Source organism: Triturus cristatus, chromosome 2_2 (assembly GCF_964204655.1).
Source record: "Triturus cristatus chromosome 2_2, aTriCri1.1, whole genome shotgun sequence".
Taxonomy (NCBI): domain Eukaryota; kingdom Metazoa; phylum Chordata; class Amphibia; order Caudata; family Salamandridae; genus Triturus; species Triturus cristatus.
Window position 1 is genome coordinate 670,686,475 of NC_140582.1, and position 21,184 is coordinate 670,707,658.

The 21,184-nt window shown below is 51.1% G+C and overlaps 1 protein-coding gene across 1 annotated transcript in view; it reads left to right on the forward strand.

Moving 5' to 3' along the window:
- Nucleotides 1-2,424: 2,424 nt before the first annotated feature.
- The window catches only part of SPCS3 (signal peptidase complex subunit 3), a 71,546-nt gene continuing 52,786 nt past the window's right edge, over nucleotides 2,425-21,184 (forward strand). The window contains exon 1 of the mRNA XM_085641865.1: nucleotides 2,425-2,826. Coding sequence (XP_085497991.1) covers nucleotides 2,684-2,826 — 143 coding nt within the window. The 5' untranslated portion in view covers nucleotides 2,425-2,683. The remainder of the gene's footprint in view (nucleotides 2,827-21,184) is intronic.

The window sequence follows — 21,184 nt, forward strand, 5'->3', positions numbered from 1 at the left end:
GTGCCAAATCCCTAGGAGTCAACCTAGATAAAAAGCTCAATCTACAATCTCAAATCACTACTGTAGTCAGGGATGCGCATTATCAACTGCATCTTCTCTGGGGAATCTGTCGCTAAATTCAAGAGCAAGATCTGAAATCTCTTGTTCAATCACTGGTGTACTCCAGAGCCGACTACTGTCACTCTCTCTTGACTGGTCTCCCCAAGACCCATCTCTCCCCCTCTGAAACAAATCCTACATTTAGCGGCAGGTTTTGTACATGGTGCCAAAAATAATGCACATATCTCACCTGTTAGTCACTCCTCGCTGGCTGCTCATGAAAGCCACGAGCACATAAAAGATGACTTGTATCACCCACAAAGCCCTATACATGTCCACACCTCCCAACCTAGGAGATAAACTTAAGCAATTTGGAGACATCGGACAATTGCGAAATGCGAAAGCTCTGTTGCTTGAACCTCCAACTTTTAAAAAGGAATGACTCCTGGCACAATCCCTCTCATGAAAAGTGACGAGAATATAGTAATCTCTTCCTTCGAACCACCACCTCATTGGCGATCTTCAAAATGGAGCTGAAAACCCTTCTCCTTCAAACGTATTTTGCTAAATGTCTCCAATGTTAATGTGCTCGCTCATCTAATGTCCCCTTAGTTAAACACTCCAGTACAAATATGCTCTCACATCTAATGCTTTGGTTAACTGCACGGTTTCATTTGACCTCACCATTTAATAACCTGCTCACTGCTTCTACTTATACTATCTATATCCTCAAACAACTGTAAATCTACACCTTACGCAACGATCTGCTGTTCTGTAATCTAGAAACTTCTATAACGAATAGTAATTATGTGCTGTTTGTAATCACCTGCTTTTTTGAAATTTTTAATGTAATGTAGCAAGTATGTTTTATTATAAAGCGCTCTAGCACATTGGACTAACGTCCGCGCTATATAAAAATAAATATGGGTTGTGAATGTCATTTTAAAAAATGTGTGCAAAATAAACAACAAGGCTGCAGGTGGCTTAACTTAGGGCACGTCTGCTTCTGAGTGCGTTTTGGATGTGACACCGCAGTGCACCACGAGACCTTTTCTACTGTCTGTAATTTTAATAATAAATAATTTATCAGACATGTTATGAAACGACTGAGGTTTTCCCAGTCGCACAGGAAGAGAATGTGCCTTTCCAAGGACAACTCAACAGTCTCAGACTGGATAACATACGATGTAACACACTCACATTCTAAGGGAACACCTGAAATCAATGTAGTAGCATATTGAGAGAATTGCGAATGGGTTCGATTAGTAAATGTTTCTTTCTGCGTATTTTTCATTGAAGAAAAGCCTAAGAACCGCGTTCTATGTAAAGAATGTATAGAAACTTTGTCTAAATTCCTATAAAAGGTGTGATTTCTCCATGCCGAAGAAAACCCTATCTTTGCCTCCATTTTTGTAGGCGAGTCTCTGCCGGTTTGTCGGAGCTTTGAGCTCTCTTTTCTCAAAATACTGATCTTGTCATTTAGTGCTCTTGATTTATGGTCCATCCATTTCGGTAACTGAATTACTTTAAGTAAATCTTTAAACGTTAGACCTTGTCTGTTGTTCTTAATTCAGAAATGGTAAGCCATTTAAGAATTTATCTAAAAGAGCAAAGAGTCAAGCAGAGAGCGCCAAAGTTAATAATTAATAATAATGAACTTTATTCGGCATAAACATATAGCCATAAAAGAGACAGGTTAAAAAGAAGCATACGACAAATGTATGTATTAACTACAAACAACCCAATGTACAAAATTAGCAAAGGAGTCCATTCTGTCTTATTATCACAGTTAATTTCTTCGGTTCACTAAACTACCAGAAAACATTTATTATGTTAAAACAGGATGAATCAAACCCTGGTCAACGTTTATTAAGCGTAAGAGAACACAGACAATCCTAAAAATCACCGCCAGTTTGTTAAGGAATACACCGCTCCCGATCCGGTTGCTGGAGGACATTGGGAGAGAAATTTTCTACTGGTTTGCGCACCGACATGGCCAGTCCGGAATGAAAGTTAACAGCTACCATAGACGTGTAACACTCAGGGAGGTGAACATCTGAAACAAAAGGATTTGAAAAAAAGTACAGTAGACGAAATCAGTTGTTTGTTTATCCTTTCTTCCCGTCACTGACACCTCCAGCGAAATTACTTTGACTTTGGTGTAGGAAACGAGGGTTCGAGCCTCGAGGTCGCGTTCACATCCTGTAATTATGGGCAAATCACCTAATCTCCCCGTGCCTGAATATGTAATGTAAATACGGTGCTCATGTACAGCGCTCCAATACCTTCGAGTCGAGTTCGCGCTATATAAAAGATGCAAAAAAATAATAATAAACACACCATGTCACGGTAGCACGGCACACACGCAGATCGAGTTGTACTCGGAAACACAATGCCGACAATCAGCGTGCGAGAGATAGCATGTAACGCCTTGCCCCGGAAGCTGATCAATTGGCCTACCACCTAAGATGATCGCCTACCAGATACACCATTTATACAACATGCACGGTCTAGTGTTTCTCAGTCCCTAAAGACAAGTTGCTGTTTGTGGCGCGCATGCGTGCGGTGGATCGGGGACGCTGACGAGTCGCGCCGTGTTTTAAGCTTTTGGATCGTGGTGTCAGCCTCTCTTCCCACTGCCACCATGAATACTGCCCTATCCCGAGCCAACTCTCTCTTCGCTTTCTCCCTGAGCGTCATGGCCGCCCTCACCTTCGGCTGCTTCATCACTACTGCTTTTAAGGAGAGGGTCGTACCGGTGGACATCCACGTATCCCGGGTCATGCTGTGAGTACCATTTCCTAGGCGCATCCTGGAATAAAGGGTAGCTAGCTATTAAGCCCTTTTCACCTCATGCACAAGCATCACCACATACACAAGCATCACCACTCTCCCCTTGCTTACATTCGTGACAGTCACATTAAACTTCTCACACAAGCTCATTGGCATAAACTGAAAGCATTGACAGCTATAAGAGGCGACCACTACCCTGTATTTCTACCGCCTGTCTTTCTTTCGACCTCGTACTGCGGTCTTTTACATCACTGTGTTTTGTTTCGAAAATGCTTGTCCTCTTTTAAGAAATTGATTTCCTGCAATACAGCCAATCGGCTAGAGGCACGACACCCCAGCTCCTCCCTCCTCCAAGCTCTGTTTAGGCCCTATCGATGTGCTATTCGAGCGTGTATCTATCCAACCTGTATCTAACATGGATTTTTTTTGTATTACCAGATCGTACATTTCGTTTAATTTTGTTTGAGTAGCTTTTTTTGCCTGTACTCGGTGACCTTTTTTGCAGGACTTAGTAGGGTAGTCTGTTTTTATTCTTTGCGAGTCGCGACCATTCAGCTCTTCAATTCCCATCTTTAACATATGGAATTAAATGTGTATTCATTTAGATCGTTGATAGCCAATTACACCACATTGATCACAGATTTGTTCATTTCACTGTGCTGCGCACACCAGTCAGAATCTGTACCATCCGCAAACTACAATTTCTTGCTTTCAGCTGTACTCCTGATGTTTAGTGAGCGCAGTATCTTACAAACTGTTTGTTGTCATATAACACTCCTAATAAAGAAACACTTGACGCTGGATGAATACGATAAAAAGACCACCAGGAGACCCTTTTTGGCTAGCCTCTTGTTAATTCCCTGGTCTTTCCAAAAGCAGTCCATACGTGTCTTAATTTCTCAAACTAAATGCTGTGTGACTCACTCCTTGCCTTTTAATTATACTTTTGCTAGCGTGTCTTCCATGGTGGCTCGCAATAAACCTCTTTGCATGTTCCTCTTTTTTGTGCAGTTACATAAAATTGGGCATTGCCAGTGTGGGTCCTGATTTGATGCCTGAATCACGATCTCAAGTTGTTCTAGATAATGCAGCCAAAACATTAACTTCCGTCACCTCTTCCTCCATTTTACCATTATTTAACCTACGCTTTGAAGCATGAGTATCTCCTAGCTGGTGAACAAAAGTAGATAGTTCACTTCTTATCTATACATCTCTGCTTACTAATATGAAACAAGCATTGGCATAGCCAATAGGTCTCGCCTTTGGGACCTTATAAGTGTTTAGCCATGCAGCACATAATCACCCACTGGGCAGATTTCTGTAATGGAACTAGTACTTATGTAAAGTGCTTTGATACCTTAATTTGCGCTATATAATGCAAAAAATAAAAAGGAAGGAAAGGAAAAGTGCTTGCGGATTTCTGAGGTGGGGGAGCGAAAAGATGCACTCTGAAGTGCCGGCGCTGAGCACCGGAAACAACTGGCTCAAATTAAGCACATTGTGCCAGATGTCCTATTCCCTCTGAGGGGGGTAAGGGGGGGAGGATGTTGATTAATTTAGACCCGTCTATACCTAGTAGCGTAGCCAGCATGTCATGTGCCATAGTGCAAAGGAGCTAAAATATTGGAGGCCCCAGGAGAAGGGTTTCAGACTTTCTTGACTTTTACTGCCAGAGATAGTATTTCAACTAGATAGGAAGGAGAAGAGTTTATGAAGGGCTTTGTGAGTGATGGTGGCAGAATTAAACAATACTAATGATGCAGTGGGGCACTACTGAAGAGTTAGCAGGACGAGTGATATGACAGAATTTCTTCTGTCTAGTAACAAAGTGAGCTGTCATGTATAGAAATGCCCTCTGGAGTGCCAGATGAACTTAAAGGAGCACGCTCCTGTAGTCAAGTCTTGAGTAGATTAGTGCCTGGACTACATAAGTCCTGCTCTGGAATGAACTGCCTGGTTCCTCAGAGTAGTCTTAGTTGAAGGCCTGCATTTTTGGCCGTAGCACAAATATTTCTCGGACGGTTGTGGAGGATAAAATCCAGGGATTTGGCATTCTTCACAATAGATGATTTGCAATCTTGTGGGGGAAAGGCTTCCATTCACTCTCGTACAGGCAGGATAGAATTCTTCGGTGAGATTAGTAGGACGTCTGTTTCAGTTGGGTTAACCAACTTGGAGAACTCTAGAGGCTGCTATGACCCTCTAAGAGTGAACACCTGTAAACCTGTCTGTCCTCCATTTTTTTTTTTTTTTTTTTTAACCTTATGATGGTGTCAACTATTTTGTCCTAAGGTGCAGTCTCGAGGGGGGCGTGGCAACGCAAGCTACGATGGCGGACGTGCACTTCTGAGGCTCCGTGCTCGGGCGCCTCTAACGTCTAATCTAGAGCGTCACTGCGGCTGACAAACGGCCTCAGACCCATCGGAACCGATCATATGGAGGTGCGGTACGTGCGGAGACCTGAGGACACCCGCAACTCCTGCGCAGGGCTACATTATACGGAGCCACCCGCGCCGCAAGCCAGCTCCCAAAATGGCGCCGGGAGCCCTCTGAGCGGACCCAGCGGCAGCGCGGGGAAGGACCCAGGGGTGCTACCGTATCGCGCCCGGCCCGCCGCGACATCCAGACGCCGTGGGCTTACAGCGAGCCGGCGGAGGGCTGCACCGCAAGCCAAGGTACAGGCGAGTACCGGCGTCCCCGATACACTCGCCATTTTGTACATCGTGTATCCGGCGCGAGCCTGAAGTGGGCTCGCCCTCCCCCCCCCCCCCCACTGGACATCCCAGGTGCCCGGCGCGGCTGGCGTCTGGAGGGACCGCGGGGCAGCAACGGGTGTCGGCGGGGGTGGCGTGATCCTGGGCCTCCTACACACCCGCATCGGACCCTGTCTGACCTCCACATGGCCGCCCGACTTCACCGAATACCCACGGCGGGGGCCCTGACCCCGCGGCCACCGCAGCGGTAGGCCCACAGAAAGCGACACAGCGGACCACCCGTGAGCCTTCCTGGGGCCCAGGCGGCGCCGGAGACCGGGACGGACCTGCGTGACGGCCCGCAATACTGGAGGGAGTCGGCACCCGGCGGGCTCTGAACACCCCACAGGATATTCCAGGTACCCAGCGTGGCCGTTGCATAGTGGGGTCCAAGAGGGAGCTCGACTCTCAGCGGGGGCGCCACGATCCCGGGGCCTCAACTGCCCGAAAACGCATTCTGCCTGACCTTAATATGGCCGCCTACATGACACCTGGCTCCACAGCGAACCCCCCACGAAGGCCCCGATTGCACGGCGGCTGCAGCAATCGCTCCTCAACCTGCAAGAGGCGAGCCCTCCACCCACTGGGGCGACACCTGTGCCCCTCCAACACTCATTTGATCCACTTGTACCACCAAGAGCACGCGCTGCCTTCATGAGGGTGGCCTAACGATCGGAGCAAATCGCCCGCAACTCCCCATACCCGGCACAGGCTATCTCTATGCCCGGATCGTCCTACACCACCCCCTGCTTGGACTACCTGACGGAGTGTGGGAACCGGAATACTATCGAGGACTCTCTCCCTGCGGTGGTGCGTTCCCGTTGTTCGCCGACACCACAACACATTGCAGTACCGGAAACTGCCCCGGAAAATATGCCGAAAACCTCAAATTGTTCCCCTAATACCGCACCTTCACCGTACCTATCAATCTCGGACAAATTAGACAAAGTCCTTGCCGCCATCGAACTGTCCCGGTTATCTATGGAAGAAAGACTCGGTATGTTGGCGACAGACGTCAACCTCCTTCGAGACGATCACCGCAAACTTGGTGAGAGCGGAGGAACGGGCGCTGGAGGAAATGCAGCCTACACTAAAAGAACACCAGACGACACTTCAAGGAATTCTCACTTGCTTATCCGCGGTGGAGGAGCGAGCACAGGACTTGGAAGGCCGCTCGAGATGCTGTAACATCCGAGTGCTGGGACTACCGGAGGGCATCGAGGGAGCAAACCCCGTAGACTATATGGACACATGGCTTAAATCCTTCACCCCAGCATCAGACCGAACCGCGTTCTTCTCAATTGAACGAGCCAACAGGGTGCCTGCCCGAAAACCCATGCTTGGCGCGGCCCCCAGGCCACTATTAGCTAAATTCCTGCACTTCCGGGACCGCGATGCAGTACTCCGGGCGGCGCGACAGGCGGCGCCGCTGCGGGTAGAGAACAAACCGATAATGATCTTCCCGGACTATGCCCGAGCAGTGCAGCAACAAAGATCATCCTTCCTAGACGTGAAACGGAGACTGCGTGAAAACAACATTCAATATGCTCTGCTCTTCCCGGCCCGCCTCAAGATCCTCCACTTTCTTCACGACAGCAGAAGCCGCACATGACTGGGCAGACCAATACTGTACGCGGGCACCCGACACTCGCCCCAAACGTGGCTCACCTCTCAAAACTTTCAGTGCTAGAAAGCGCCCCATGGAACTCCGTAGCACCGAGACAAAAACGGCAATCGGCACCCACGACTCGCCTGATCTAGAACAGACCATGAAGGAGAGAAGCGAAGCATTACAAGCAGTAATTGATTTACGCTCCACTCAGCGCTTGGAGCCCGTAGACTGGCCCCCGCATCTCTTCTCATCGGAAGGCGAAAACGACAGCGATTACACCACCTCAGGGGTTGACTCAGTGGCACCCCCCTACGTCAATCCACAAACGGCAGAAGGGCTACTGGATGGACAAGCCTCTCCCCCCCCCTTACTTTGAACCAGCCCAGTCACACAGACTACCTAACTGTATTCTTATGAGCAATGTCCATCACGTGCCCACTGGTGAGAGAGAGAAGGGTTTGATACCCTGCAAGTGACGCGCAATGATCTTCTGCATGCCGTTCAGCGCGCGGCCTCGCACTTGCATATCGCCACCCCCCATCATATAGAGCAGTTTTCCCCCCCAGTGTTACGGGAGGAAGTTTGGATACACCGTTTCCCGAACGATGAGTCCTTTGCATTGGGACTGTTTCCCGAGCCCTCGCACGTTGTTTACATCCCAGTTCATACAAGTCCCATTCCGTCATGGAACTCCACACCGTAGAACACCTGAGCGGCCAGGCTCACCTTTCCTCTGTTCTCCCCACGCGCAGCGTAGCCCTAGGAGACCACTTAACGACCTATCTGGCGGGTATCTCATCCGACTCGCACACAATATAAACTGCCCATGGCGACGTTAACGAAAAACGCAGACATTAACATACTCACACTAAATACACGCGGCCTCCACACCCCACGTAAACGTTACACAATCTATGTCTACGCGAAGCGACAGAAAGCGTTCATTCGTTTTCTTACAGGAAACCCACCTCGACGCAGCGGAAGCAGGCAAGTTACACGCAAAGTGGCGCGGCCTCATATGTGCTACAACCTACTCATCATTTGCCCGCGGGGCGCTGATTTGGGTTCGGCCAGGAAATCCGTTCCGGGAACTCAGTCGGGTGGTGGACGGGGAGGGCAGATTTGCCCTACTGGAGGGACTCTTGGATGGTCGGGCTGTCCTCCTTGGAAGCGTGTATGCCCCGAACGTTGACCAGGACAAATTTTGGGACCGACTCACGAAAACCCTAGCCCAATTCACACACGTACCCTGGATACTCGGGAGGACTACAATTGTATTCTGGACCCAGGACTGGACCGTTCCCAACCCCCCCCCCTCCCACACTCCCCCCCCACTCACAGGCAAATTGAGAGATTCAAGGCATGGGTCGCACATTGGTCACTCATGGATGCATGGAGACTGCACCACCCTCAAACACGCATCTACTCTTCCACTCCGTCCTCCACAACTTGCGAGTCCGACTGGACCGTTTCCTATGTACAGCAACACTTCTTCCGCAAATATGCCACTGAGATTACCTAGGAAGGATCGTCTCAGATCATGATGCACATCTCTTAAGCCTGCAATGGAGACCCCACATCCCCCCTGTCCCCACATGGCGCCTATCACGAGACTCTGACGGACCACGTCTTCACGCTCAAGCAAAGACGTAGCATTCAAGAATACTTTACTCACAATGCGGGGACCGCATCCTCAATCCTAATCGAGTGGGACAGCTTTAAGGTGGTGGCCCGAGGGGAAAGTGTTAAACAGAGGGCCGGGGCGAAGCGTACCCTGGAGCAGGCCCTCGACAAAGCGGAAAAGCGGCTCGCTACTGCCACTAAGGCCGCCGACCAGTCAGTGGCAGCGGCGACACAAGTGGCTCATACTAAATCAGAGTACCAGGCAGCATGTGCGGACCTTCGGCGTCACATCTTTCGGGCCCATGCGACCCGAATGCATAAAGACCGCGACAAAACAGGCACACTGTTAGCGTGGCTAGCTAAACAAGACACGGAGGTGCAGCTCATCACGGCAATAGTAAATCTTCATGGCACCCTGGTACAATCCCAGGACGAGATCCTTTAGGCATTCCATCAGCACTATTTAGCGGTCTACAGTGGCCCCCTATCAATGGACCAGGAGGCAGTTGACCACCTCCTGGACCCCCCCTCCCCCAGGTATCTGATGCAGATAAGTCGGATTTGGATGCGAAGATACAAACCTCTGAGATTACACACGCCATACGAGCCCTGGCCCGTAACAAAGCGCCGTGCTTAGACGGGTTTCCACTCGAGTACTACGCCACCTTTGCCTCCCAACTGACCCCCGTTTATTGACAGTGCTGGACACAGCACTACAATCCGGTGAACTGCCCAGATCCATGAGAGAATCGGTGATCATAACGTTCCCGAAACCCAACCGTGACCCCCAACTTCTAACCTCTTATCGGCCTATAACGCTTCTCACAGCCGATTGTAAAATCCTAGAGAAAATCTTGGCGGATAGATACTTCCAAATTGTACGCCCAGTGGTGCACCCAGACCAGTGCGGATTTGTCCCGGGCAGGAATACCTCTCAGAACATACGCCGTCTTTTTCACATCCAGGATCAGATCGGCGATCGCTTTCTCCGGGCGGCGTGCCTGGTCTTGGACCTCAAAGGCTTTCGATACCCTAACATGGCAGTCCCTTTTCCCAGTCCTCAGAAGTGCTGGACTTGGCCCCCCGCTCATAGCTTACACCCACCTTCTATATACTAAACTTACCTCCCGGGTCCGCCTTGGACGCTACATCTCCCCGGAATTTGAGATACATAGGGGCACACAACAGGGTTGCCCCCTCTCACCCCTATTATTCGCGCTCGCTGTTGAACCTTTAGCTATCCGTCTTCGCTGGGAGGGACAAGGTTGGGGCATCCCGCTCGCAGATACCACACATTGTGTATCTATGTATGCTGACGACCTTCTTATTTATATACGGGATCTCACCTTGCTTGAGACCGCCTTGACCGAATTTGCCAACGCCTCGGGCCTGAAAGTGAACTGGGAGAAATCTACGGTGTACCCCCTGCACCAGAGCGCGATCCCCCAGGAGGTTTGGATTGGTGACCAGAAAATAAGTTGGACCGCGGAAGCCCCTCGCTATCTTGGGATTCGCTTATACCATTCCCCCACTGACATCTTTGAGGGCAACCATCGTAGGGTGCTCGCCAGTATACGATCCAGCATTGGGTTCTGGCGGAGTCTCCCACTGGCCCCGATCGGTCGTGTAGCTCTGGTTCCATGACTGCTCTATTATTTTACCAACCTTCCAGTAATCCCGCCCGATCCTTTTTTAAAGACTTGGACTCACTTCTTAGCTCCCTAATATGGGGTAAAGGACGACACAGGATCGTGCTGGCAAAATTAAAACTACCCACGACACAGGGGGGTCTCGGCGCACCATCATTCGAAGCCTATTTTCTGGCAGCGCAGCTTCAGTGGCTTTCCTACTGGACGGCTGATAGGTACACATCCGAAACATACACTGCCGCAGGCCGGGTGGCGGTGCCGGAGCTGAGTCGCCTGCTCATACCGGGATCCCGTCCCACAAGGACCTACCCCCTCCAAGTGGAAATGGCCCGGAAATGTATCCAACGCATACACCGCATGACATCAGACCGATTTTTTTTTTTCCCCCCCCCACACCCCCCCCCCCCCCATATACACCGTTACTGCCATTAGTAGGCTGGCCTAAAAACACCCAGTTCTTTACTCCTGTCATGCTCCAGGAATGGACATCCAGAGACATCACCGAAGCAGAAATACTATTTGAAGAGGGACAACTTAGACCATACCAACAACTTGTTGATGACTACGACCTTCCCCCGGGTCAGTTCTTACTGCACCGCCAACTCCTCAGCCACTACGACCGTACTACGACCTCACACTAGGGGAGCCCCCCACACACCCAGTCCTCCACACTATATTACGAATGGGAGCGGGCCGCCATCTTACCACATGGCTGTACAAATCGATCAGGGAATTGGCACCTCCACTACTAGAACCCCTACAAACTCTCTGGGAGGAGGAAGCGGGATTGTCATTTCATGACAATGAATGGGAAAGGGCGCTTGAATCCCCCCCCCCCCCCAAAAGTATTTAGGAACGCCCGTTTTAAGAATATACAATTTCACATTCTACATAGGGCCTATTTGACACCAGCAAGTCTTCAGCGTTTCTACCCTGATAAAACTTTCCTCTGCCCCCGTTGTCAGGCGCAAGATGCAGATTTTTACCATATGTTTTGGGCCTGCCCGGGTATCCAGGCCTACTGGTTGTCTATCCACACGACGCTTCGCGATCTTACCGGACTTACCCACCTAACCACATGGGAATGTTGCGCATTATGCATAATCGGACGGAGGAAACGTCATAAATTACCCATACGTTTTGTCTCCTTGGCCCACCTACTGGCTAAATGCTGCATAGCTATGCACTGGCGCTCCCCTTCGGGCCCCCCGATCGCAACATGGGTGGGGGCGGTACTCAAATGGGCTGCAGCTGAGGAGGATGCAGTGCGAGAGGAGGAAGCTAAAGGCGTACGAAAAACCCCAATCTCCCTGGAATGGGCGCTCCTGCTACACCAATTCAAACAGTCCCGGTCCCACGATGACTCGATCATTGGCGCGACAACCTACGACACCACACAGCTATTTACTGTGTATGCCCACACACCTGGGGACCCCTCCTGATTACCCACGCCTCCCTAGGGCCAGCTCGTCTCCCGCTCCCACTAACCCGACACACTAACCTATCTTCTGCAACCGCCTGCACACCCATTTTCTCCTTAGTGAGATGCGACTGTGCCGCCAATTAAATACCTGAAGGACCATGCATACATTCGTCTGGCCGTACCACCTAGAACTCCATGACGACCCCTAGTTTGATTTCCCCCCCCCCCCCCCCCGTTTTTCTTCTTGGCAAACACCTGCTATAGCGCATACAGCATCTACGTGAAATTGATGCAACTGTAAATGCCTATAACGATAATAGCTGATTTGGATGCACATTTACAATTTTAATGCGTACAAAATACAACTGTAATAATAAATGCCAATAAAAAGAATTTACAAAAAAAAAAAGTGCAGTCTCGATCATCTTTTGCAGTTAACTTGAACAAAGTAATTTTCATATAATGGATAACTTGCTTTTCTCAAAAGTCTAGTTCAGTTCTGCCACTTCAATGCAGAAACACTGGCATTTCCGTTTGGATATACGACGGAGGCAGCTAGCATCAACCGTGATCACAGCACTAATTGTAGAGATTCTTGAAACTGATTAAAAACAATACTGAAAGGGTCTCACTATAAGGCATTTTTTCTTTTTAATAAACACATTTTTGTTTTATTGATTTGACAAAATAAGAGATACACCAGCCATACAGCCTCGCGCCATGAAATTCTAGGACTAAGAAAGGAAGTTAGCACCACTTGGTTTACAAACATTGGTAAAAGCATATAAGGTTGGACATTCCCTTTATGACTAAACTACATCCCCCGAACCCTACGGTATTTCTTAGGACATCCACAAGTCTCATACATAACCTTCTCCTGCGTGGCACACCAGTCGTCCACGCACGGAGGTTTGGGGAGCTTCCAGGAGGCTGCAATGTCTCTTTTTGCAACCACCATTGTTGTAGTATAAAACAACTTTTCGTTCCGAGACCCATCCAGCCCATCAGTGATGCCCAAGATCATGTGTTTTGGGTCATGGGGGGATCTCCCAGCCCAAACCTCGGTGAGTTCCTCCTCAATCATCCCCCAGAACCGCTCCAAGCGGGGGCATACCCACACCATGTAGAAAAAGTCTGCGGGATCGTGACCACATGTGGAAGTTGGGCTGAATCCGACTCTGTTAAGGCTCATCAGGGTGAGATATGCAGCATGCAAGTAATATAGTTGCACCAAGCACAATCTAGCAGAGGCAGTGACCATCCTAGGAGCCATAAGGGCGTCACGCCAGTCCTCCTCATCCAAGGTGCCCACTCAACACTCTCATTGAGCCCGCAGCTGGTTTAAGGAAGTGGGGGCATTGTTGATCAGTGTGCGATAAATACGGGAGATGCCACCCTTCCCCCAGGTCACCTGGCATTATCGGGACCTCAGGCAGGCTGTGGTCGGGAAGACGTGTACCTGTCGAGAGGTGGATGTGGAGGGTGTGGCGCAACTGCAGGTACCTATAGAATTGTGACTGATGCAAGGAATATCTGTTTTAAATGTCCCCGAAGGACCGCATGTGATCCCCCCCCACATCACCTAGCTGCAAAATGCCTATGAGATCCCAGGCCCTGAAACCTTGCAGTGTGTTAACTTCCTTGAGCCAGGTCCCCTGCCACAAAGGTGTACATTGGGTCAGTGTGTGCGTCCATTTGGTATGCTGCAATGCAGGTCAGCAACACCGAGTGAGTTACCTCCGGTAAGCTTGAGGGAATAGGGGCCCCATACAACATAGCCTGAATCCTGACAAAGCCCAATACCCCAACCTCAAGCCTGTAAGCCGGGTCTGACCAACCCCCGTTGAACCAATCCTGTAAAGAGGGAAGCCGCGTGGCCATAGTACAAATAGAGATGGGTCATTCCTAAGCCCCTATCGAACGAGGGGATCCTACAGACGTTGAGTGCCAATTGGGCCCTACCTCTTCCCCCCCCCCCCCCCACCCCCCCCCCCCTCCTCCATAAAATCTTTTTGGCTATGCTATCGAGTTCATGGAACCAGGCCCTAGGAAAGCCCATGGGGGTGTTTTGTAATACATAGAGGAAGCGGGGGAGCACCATTTTAAATAGGGGGACCCTCCCCATGGGATTCAGGGGCAATAGTTGCCACCTCTGGTAGTCCGCCTTAACCCGTTTCACCAGGGGAGCAACGTTAAGGGCCCAGCTGAGCTCAGGGAGCAAGGTCATCCATATCCCCAAATATTTGAAGGATTGATAGCGAAGATGAATGTTGGATTGCCAGTCAAAACATTCGCCGGACCGGTGGAGGGGAACCAGGGCCGACTTATCAGGGTTCAGCCAGAGGAACAAGGCCCGTTCAAAGAGGTGATGAATGCGGAGGCAATGGGGGCCTGACTGGGCGGGATCTGCCAAGTAGATGAGGACGTCATCCACATAGAGTGCAATTTTGTCTGGGTCGGTGTTGGGCCACTCCCATCCCTGCATATGTTCACACGATCGCATCATGTATGCCAAGGGCTCCATCACCAGGGAGAAAAGCAGGGGAGACAGGGGACAACCCTGTCTTGTTCCCCTGCGAACCGAGAAGGGCTCTGACAGAACCCCGTTCACCAGGACACTGGCGCGGGGAGGGGCGTAAAGAACCTTAACCATGGCACGAAAATGGGGATCTTCTAAAAAACCCCAATCCACCAAATCAAAGGCCTTTTCAAAATCCACCAGAAGAATCGCGAGGTACGGAGTGCGAAGATGACAATGTGCCAAGGTGACTTGCAGTCTACGGAGACAGTGCCTGGTGCCACGTGAGGGCATGAACCTGCATTGGTCGGGATGGACCAGCGTTGCCAAATGGGGTTTGAGTCACTGGGCAAGGATCGTGGCGAACAATTTAACTTCTGTATTAATGAAGGAGATAGGGCGGTAGTCCGCACACCGTGTGGAGGGTGGCTGGGACTTGAGGAGAACCACAATGGTGGCCATATTTGTCTCCCGCGGGAAGGAGCCCTTTTCATCAGCCTCCTGAAACAGCCCCGCCAGATGCGGAGTGAGAATATCCTGATACTGCATGTAATACTCTTGAGGGAGTCCGTCTGGGCCCGGTGTCTTGCCGGGAGGAGACAAGAGCAATCGCTCCCCCATCTCCTCACGCGAGATGGGGTGATCGAGATCTTTCTGACTAACAGGGTCCAAGCTGGGGAGGAGGTCACCCCCGACCTCCCAACATGTCTGCGAGAGAAAGGGATGGGGGTCTGGCCTCGTAAAGTCGATGGTAATAGGAGGCAAAGGCACGGGCCATCCCCTCTGGGGAACGGCACAACGAGCCGTCCTGCGCCATTACCTCGGGAATGATGCGGTTTGTCCGGAGGTATGTGGCAAGGAGATGGAGGAGCGAACCATTCTTGTCGCCCCAACCATACACCCTGGCCACAGATGAACGCCAAAGGAGTTTGGCCGCATCCAGCGACAACTGCTTGATTTCTGACCAGAGCCGGGCAAGATGTCTGGCTTCAAGGGCGTCTGGCGACTGTGTAGAGACCCGCTCGAGGCGCAAAACCTGCGCCTCCCGACTGGTAATTTGTTCTACTTGGGCTTGCCGCTGACGTTAAGCTGGCCCTTAGCAATCCCCCCTCCCCCCCCCCCCCCTCCCCCCCCAAATCGTGGCCTTGCCCGCCTCCCACAGAATGCCCGGAGAGGAAACGGATCCGTCATTCGAAAGAAAGTATTGTTTGAGTTCCTGACCCACCACCTTCCGGAACTCCCTGTCTTGGAGGAACCAGGCATTAAGTCTCCATGTCTGCCGCATGAAGGCTGGAAGAGGACCCGCGTAAATCGTTACGGGGGAGTGATCTGAGATACCATGTGGGAGGATGGCGACATCCTGAACCGTAAGGCAATCTGTTGACGGAACGAAAATGGCGTCAATACGCGCCTGCTTGTGATGTGCTGCTGAAGTGTGTGTAAACTGCTTAGAATGTGGGTGTCATATATGCCAAGCATCGCACAGACCCAGGGACTCGGCTGCTTCGCCTGCGGGAAGGGGGTCCAGTTGTATCAAGGTCAGGTGAGGAGACCGCATTGAAATCACCCCCAAGATAAGTGGGACCCAATGGTAGGGATTTGGCTAGTGTCACCGTTAGCATGGAGGGAGGAGAATAGAGCGATACAAGGTTGATGGGGCTCCCGTGTAATGTACCTCTGAGGGCCACAAATGTACCCTGGACATCGAGGGTTGTCTGTACAATGATAAGGGGAAGAGAGAGCTTCACCAGAATCGCCACCCCTCGGGATCCCCGAGTGAACTCTGAGTGCCACGCCCAGTCGTATCCATAGCGCGCCAGAAAGGGGCACTGGTTACCCAGTAAGTGTGTCTCTTGTAGCAATAATATGTCCACCCCAAGGCGTTTCGCGTAGCGCAAGACAGCCATCTGCTTGAAACGGTCCAGGAGGCCATTAACATTCCAGGACATGATGCATAGAGAAGTGCTTAATAGAGGTGTATCAGGCATGGTGGGATGGTGGCACTAGAGACCGAGAGGGGGGCCTACATCAAGAAGGGGCGCTTGAGGGCGTAGTGTAGTGGCCAGAGGGAAGTTTGTGTACTGTGTCGGGTGCAAATCTGGGTGCAATGCAAGTGTAGGTGTAACAAAATTAAGGAATAATGGGAAAAAAAACGAAATACCACATGGGACAACGGTCCCCACCCACCCCTCCCCACCCCACACTTCGGGAACAGAAGCATCTGTTGCCCCAACAATGAACAAGTGAAACAAGACCAAACTAAAACGCTTGGGGAAAGCGTGGAGGACCCCTCTTCATGACCGGATGTACATAAACTAGATCATCAGAGGAAAAAGAAGCAGAAGTCACAACACAGTCCCCGGCTGCAGAGCCAGGCCCGGCAGGCAGGGACGAGATCAGGCAGGGTCCCTCAGGAGCATCAGGCTACATGAGAGGTCAGTATCTGAAAGATCGAGAAGGCAGAGGCGAAGCACCTCCACACTCCAGGCGGCCAGAGCACCTCCCGGCCGAAGACTCCCGGAGAGCAGCGTTGGTTGTTGGGAGTGGCCCAGCGGGGAGTCTGATCGGGCCCGTCTCGGCCCTCGGCGCCTTCGGGGGTGGTTGCGCTGCGGCTGGGGGGGCAAAAGGTGTGGGATGGACAGGTCTGCCTCAGTAGGAGAGACAAAAAACAAGGTTTTATTAGCGAACACCACTCTGACGTGGCGGGAAAAGGAGCCGATATTGGATGTTGAGCGCCCTCCAGTTTTTGCTTCACCTCACCAAAGGATCGACGCTGACCCTGGACCTCATGGGTATAGTCCGGGAAGATCATGATTACGTAATGGAGCCGCTGCTGTTTGCGGGCTCCAGCCAGGATGACATCACGATCTTTGAAATTGAGACTCCGCATTATGACTGGTCGAGGAGGTGCACCCGGTGGTGGTTTAGAGGGAAGGGATCTGTGGGCTCGCTCGATCGCGAACCGTGGGGAGAGAGAGCCCTTGGGGACCCATGACCGTAGCCACTTGTCCAGGAAGTCCATTGTGAGGCCCTGCTCCGCTCCCTCCGGAAATCCCACCAGGCGGAGGTTGTGGCGCCAGGACCCGTTTTCCGCATCCTCCGCTCGGCGGTGCAATTCTTGGGTGTGCGACTGGAGACGGGCCAATTGTCCCTTGAGTTGCACGATGTCATTCTCTACAGTAGAGATTTGGGTTTCAGTCTCCTTGATCCGGTCAGTGGCATTTCGAAGGTCCTGCTGGATGAGGGTCATGTTTACACGTACTTCAGGGATCTTGCCCTCCACTGAGGTTTGTGAGGCGTGGATTGCCTGTAATATAGTACACAAATCCGCGGAGGCTCTTGCTCAGCGGGGCCCCTAGTCGCTCCGATGTGATGAAGCGGTCCATCTTAGTTTGAGTGGCTGAGCCCTTCGCCGACCCATTGGTTCTCCCGATGGTGACAACCCCTGGGGCCGCCGGTTCCCAGCCTCCTCGCCGGTGGTCCCCTCAGCAGAGGGCGGCAGTCCCCTTCAAATAGAACAAAGTCATATAACAGAAATGGCCAAAACGAAGGAGAGGCACAACCAGATCCATTGCCGCTCAGATTGGCTCCAGTACAGGATGGGGAAGGAGCAGAGAGGCCAACAGCCAGGCAGAGATAAATCGAAATTTGGGGCTCAGGCAATGGTGAAACAGCGGCGAAGCAATGGGCAGGGCCAGGAGACCCCCCCCCCCCCCCCCCCTCCTCGCACCAGATCCAGCGCTCAGAGTGATGGTGAGCCGGAGGTTCATCAAACAAACAGGCCCAGCCACGAGCCCCCCGGCGCTCGATTTATGCGGCTGATGTTCCTGGAGCCACCCCCGGCCCGGGACCACTGCCTGCTATATAGCGTCCCACAAATTGGCCGCAGGGCCTGGGGGGACCGAGTCCACTCCTGCGCGGTCCAGATGAAGTGGGAGGGAAAGTACTCAGATTGGACTAGAGGCAGACGGGGCCACATGAAGCTGGTCCACACCCCAGCCGACCTCCCACGCGCTCAGGGGGGCCCCCCAACATATGTCCCCGAACCTCCTCTGTCACCGGGGCTCACCCACCTGCAGGCACTCCTCAGTCCCGGGGCCACAGCTAGCCCCCCTGGGGGCGGGAGCCGCAATCTTGCAGTCCTCGCCGCCCAGTGCGATAGCTGGCCTTGCAGTTACACCGCCAGGAGAGATGGGAGCACAGGCGGAGGCCAAATCTTGGGGTAGGCCCCACAGGAGGGACCAGGAGGTGGTGAGAGAAGGGCAGGCGGCTCCGCAGACCAGCAACGCCCTCCCGGGCCGGTTCACAGTTGGGGGGCCTCCTCCACTGTCCAAGCACTCAGCCGCTAGGCCCCTGAGTCGTGTAGAATGCGGGTCGTAGAAAGGCGACAGGCACTGTCACCTGGAGGGAGCCCCACGCACTGTGCAATATTGTATGAGGCTCTAGTCAGGGGAGCAAACCCAGCTCCAGCAGGCAGGCCGGCCTATCACTGGAAGCCGCACAAAGGCTGGAATGGAAAGGAAGGGCCTTCCTTATCAAACAATCCTCGAAGTAAATGAATAATAAGAAAAAACGTAGAAGACAAAGACAGCACCTCGGAGAAAACAAAAAGTCCCACTTCCTAAATATCCTTGTGTGGTTTAACCACCACAACGTATCCGGTTTTTAGACTTGAGTCACACAAACTTAGGTCTACTCTGGTCTAGGAGGGCAAGAATAAATCCGTGCTTCCATAAACACTATAAACGACTTTGCTTCTCTTTTATTATTTTTGGGTTTTTTGTTGCAGATTTATATAGCGCGAACTCGTCCTGAAGGTATTGGAGGGCTTTAAGGTATTGGAGGGCTTTACATGAGCACCAGTTACAAGAACACATTAATTGTTTGGGAGGCACGGGGAGATTAAGTGATGTGCCAGAATCGCAGGATGCTGAGCCGACGCCGAGGATCGAACCCGGTTCCCCCAATTCCAAAATCGGTCCTTTGCTTCCCGCACAGGCCACACTCTCATCCCAAAACAATGCAAGGGACAAGAATATAACGCTGAATCGTTCTATGCCTCGGTCCTCTTCTATTTCACTGCCCCTTTAATGCATCCTACACAGACCAAACTACAAGTCAACCTCCTTCCAACCAAGCGCAATCTTCGTGTATATAGTAGTCCTAGACACATTTCAACCAGCCTTACCCTAGATCAGCCGGCTCCACCGGCCGCTGGTTGCCTGACGCTTTTTAAGGCAAATGCCCGTCCACCTCGTGATGGGAAAAGTAGACATGACCGAGCGTGGCCCTGCGGGGGCGAACCATAGGATTTGTTTCCTGGGAAGGACTGGACGCTCATTATAGAGTGCATAATAATTGGATCTACATTGCAGATCGTGTCTCGGGGCCAAATGTTGATTTCTTCGAGCGGAATCCCCTTTGTGGCTCTGCATCAATCTGTAATCTTGGGGCGTTAGAGTAGTTTGCACCGTTTTTGATGAACATCATGATTTGGGGGGGAGGGGCACTGCAAGTGGTTCCGGTGTCGATAAAATTCATCCCTCACTCAACCGAACATCCATACCATTCGCTTGGAACTGAATCACTCAAACAAGACGAAACAGAAGTTTACACTTCGCATTTCCTCGGAGCATATTTCAATGTGTGCATTTCTCTACAATGGTGAGGTTCGTCTGGTGGTTTGTCATATTCTCCCATTAAGGAAACGCAACAAATCAGAACTCTGAGATTACAATAGCATCAGTTAAAAAAAAAAACTAACAAAAAAAAAAGTATTTTAATTGGATGAAATCTGATAAAAATGTACTACAAGCAAGATACCTGTGATTTAGGAATGCTAGATCAGAGTTACTAATGGGAAAAGGTTTATTAGGTTAGGCACAAATTAGACTTGCACGTTTGCATCACCTGCTGAGCGAACCTGTCAAGTGAGTTATCTGGCATAGTTTTCATTGCAACAAAAACACTTTTGAAGGTCACTTTGTGGCTAACTATTTAAACAAGAAGCGCGCCTGCTCGCTCCCGCAAGGTGGATGCTGCCACAAGCACGAGTGTGTTCTTGAAAATGAGCAGAGCGACTGCTAAAGGCCCTCCTATGCAGCGCATGCGCGCTGCGTAGGCGACTCCTAAAAATCCATGCACCCAGCCCACGTGGCCACATATTCCCATCTCTCTCTCTGAGTTTAGGAGGCAATCTGGAACTGTTGCGTGCCCTGTGCTTTGTCTGTTGTGTTTATGTGAGGGAAGCTTGCAAGAGCATGGAAAAAACAACAATTAGTCAGAAACACAATGTAACATGGTCCTATGCATAAATAGAGCATAGCATAAAAGAAACACAAGTCCTTTGGGTTAGAGAAGATAATGGGGGGGAAAGAGAGGGAATAAGGAACGCAACTCAGGCCAGGCAGAACAGCAAGGGGAGAGCCATCGTAAAGGAAGGCAGCAAAAGGATGAAGGCGGAAGGAGAACAGGAGATCGCAGATCATAGTCGCTTATGAGCAAAGATTCAGGGCTGAGATGAGCTCCATTGTTTTCAGATCATAGGTAATTTCGTCAGAGGTGGGGGAGGAAGGGAGGACGGTGGAGAGACGAGGAGAAATGTGTCCAATGCCCAGCTGGATAGGTGACAGCCGAGGGGGTAAACCAGAGCCGATCTCTATAGCTGTCAAGGCAGCTCCACCGGGCATCGGCCATGTTGCTCGGTCTCATACATACATGAGTAAGTGTTAGTATTGTAGGCTTTCTTTTTATCTGTGGTTTTGCAACTCACTT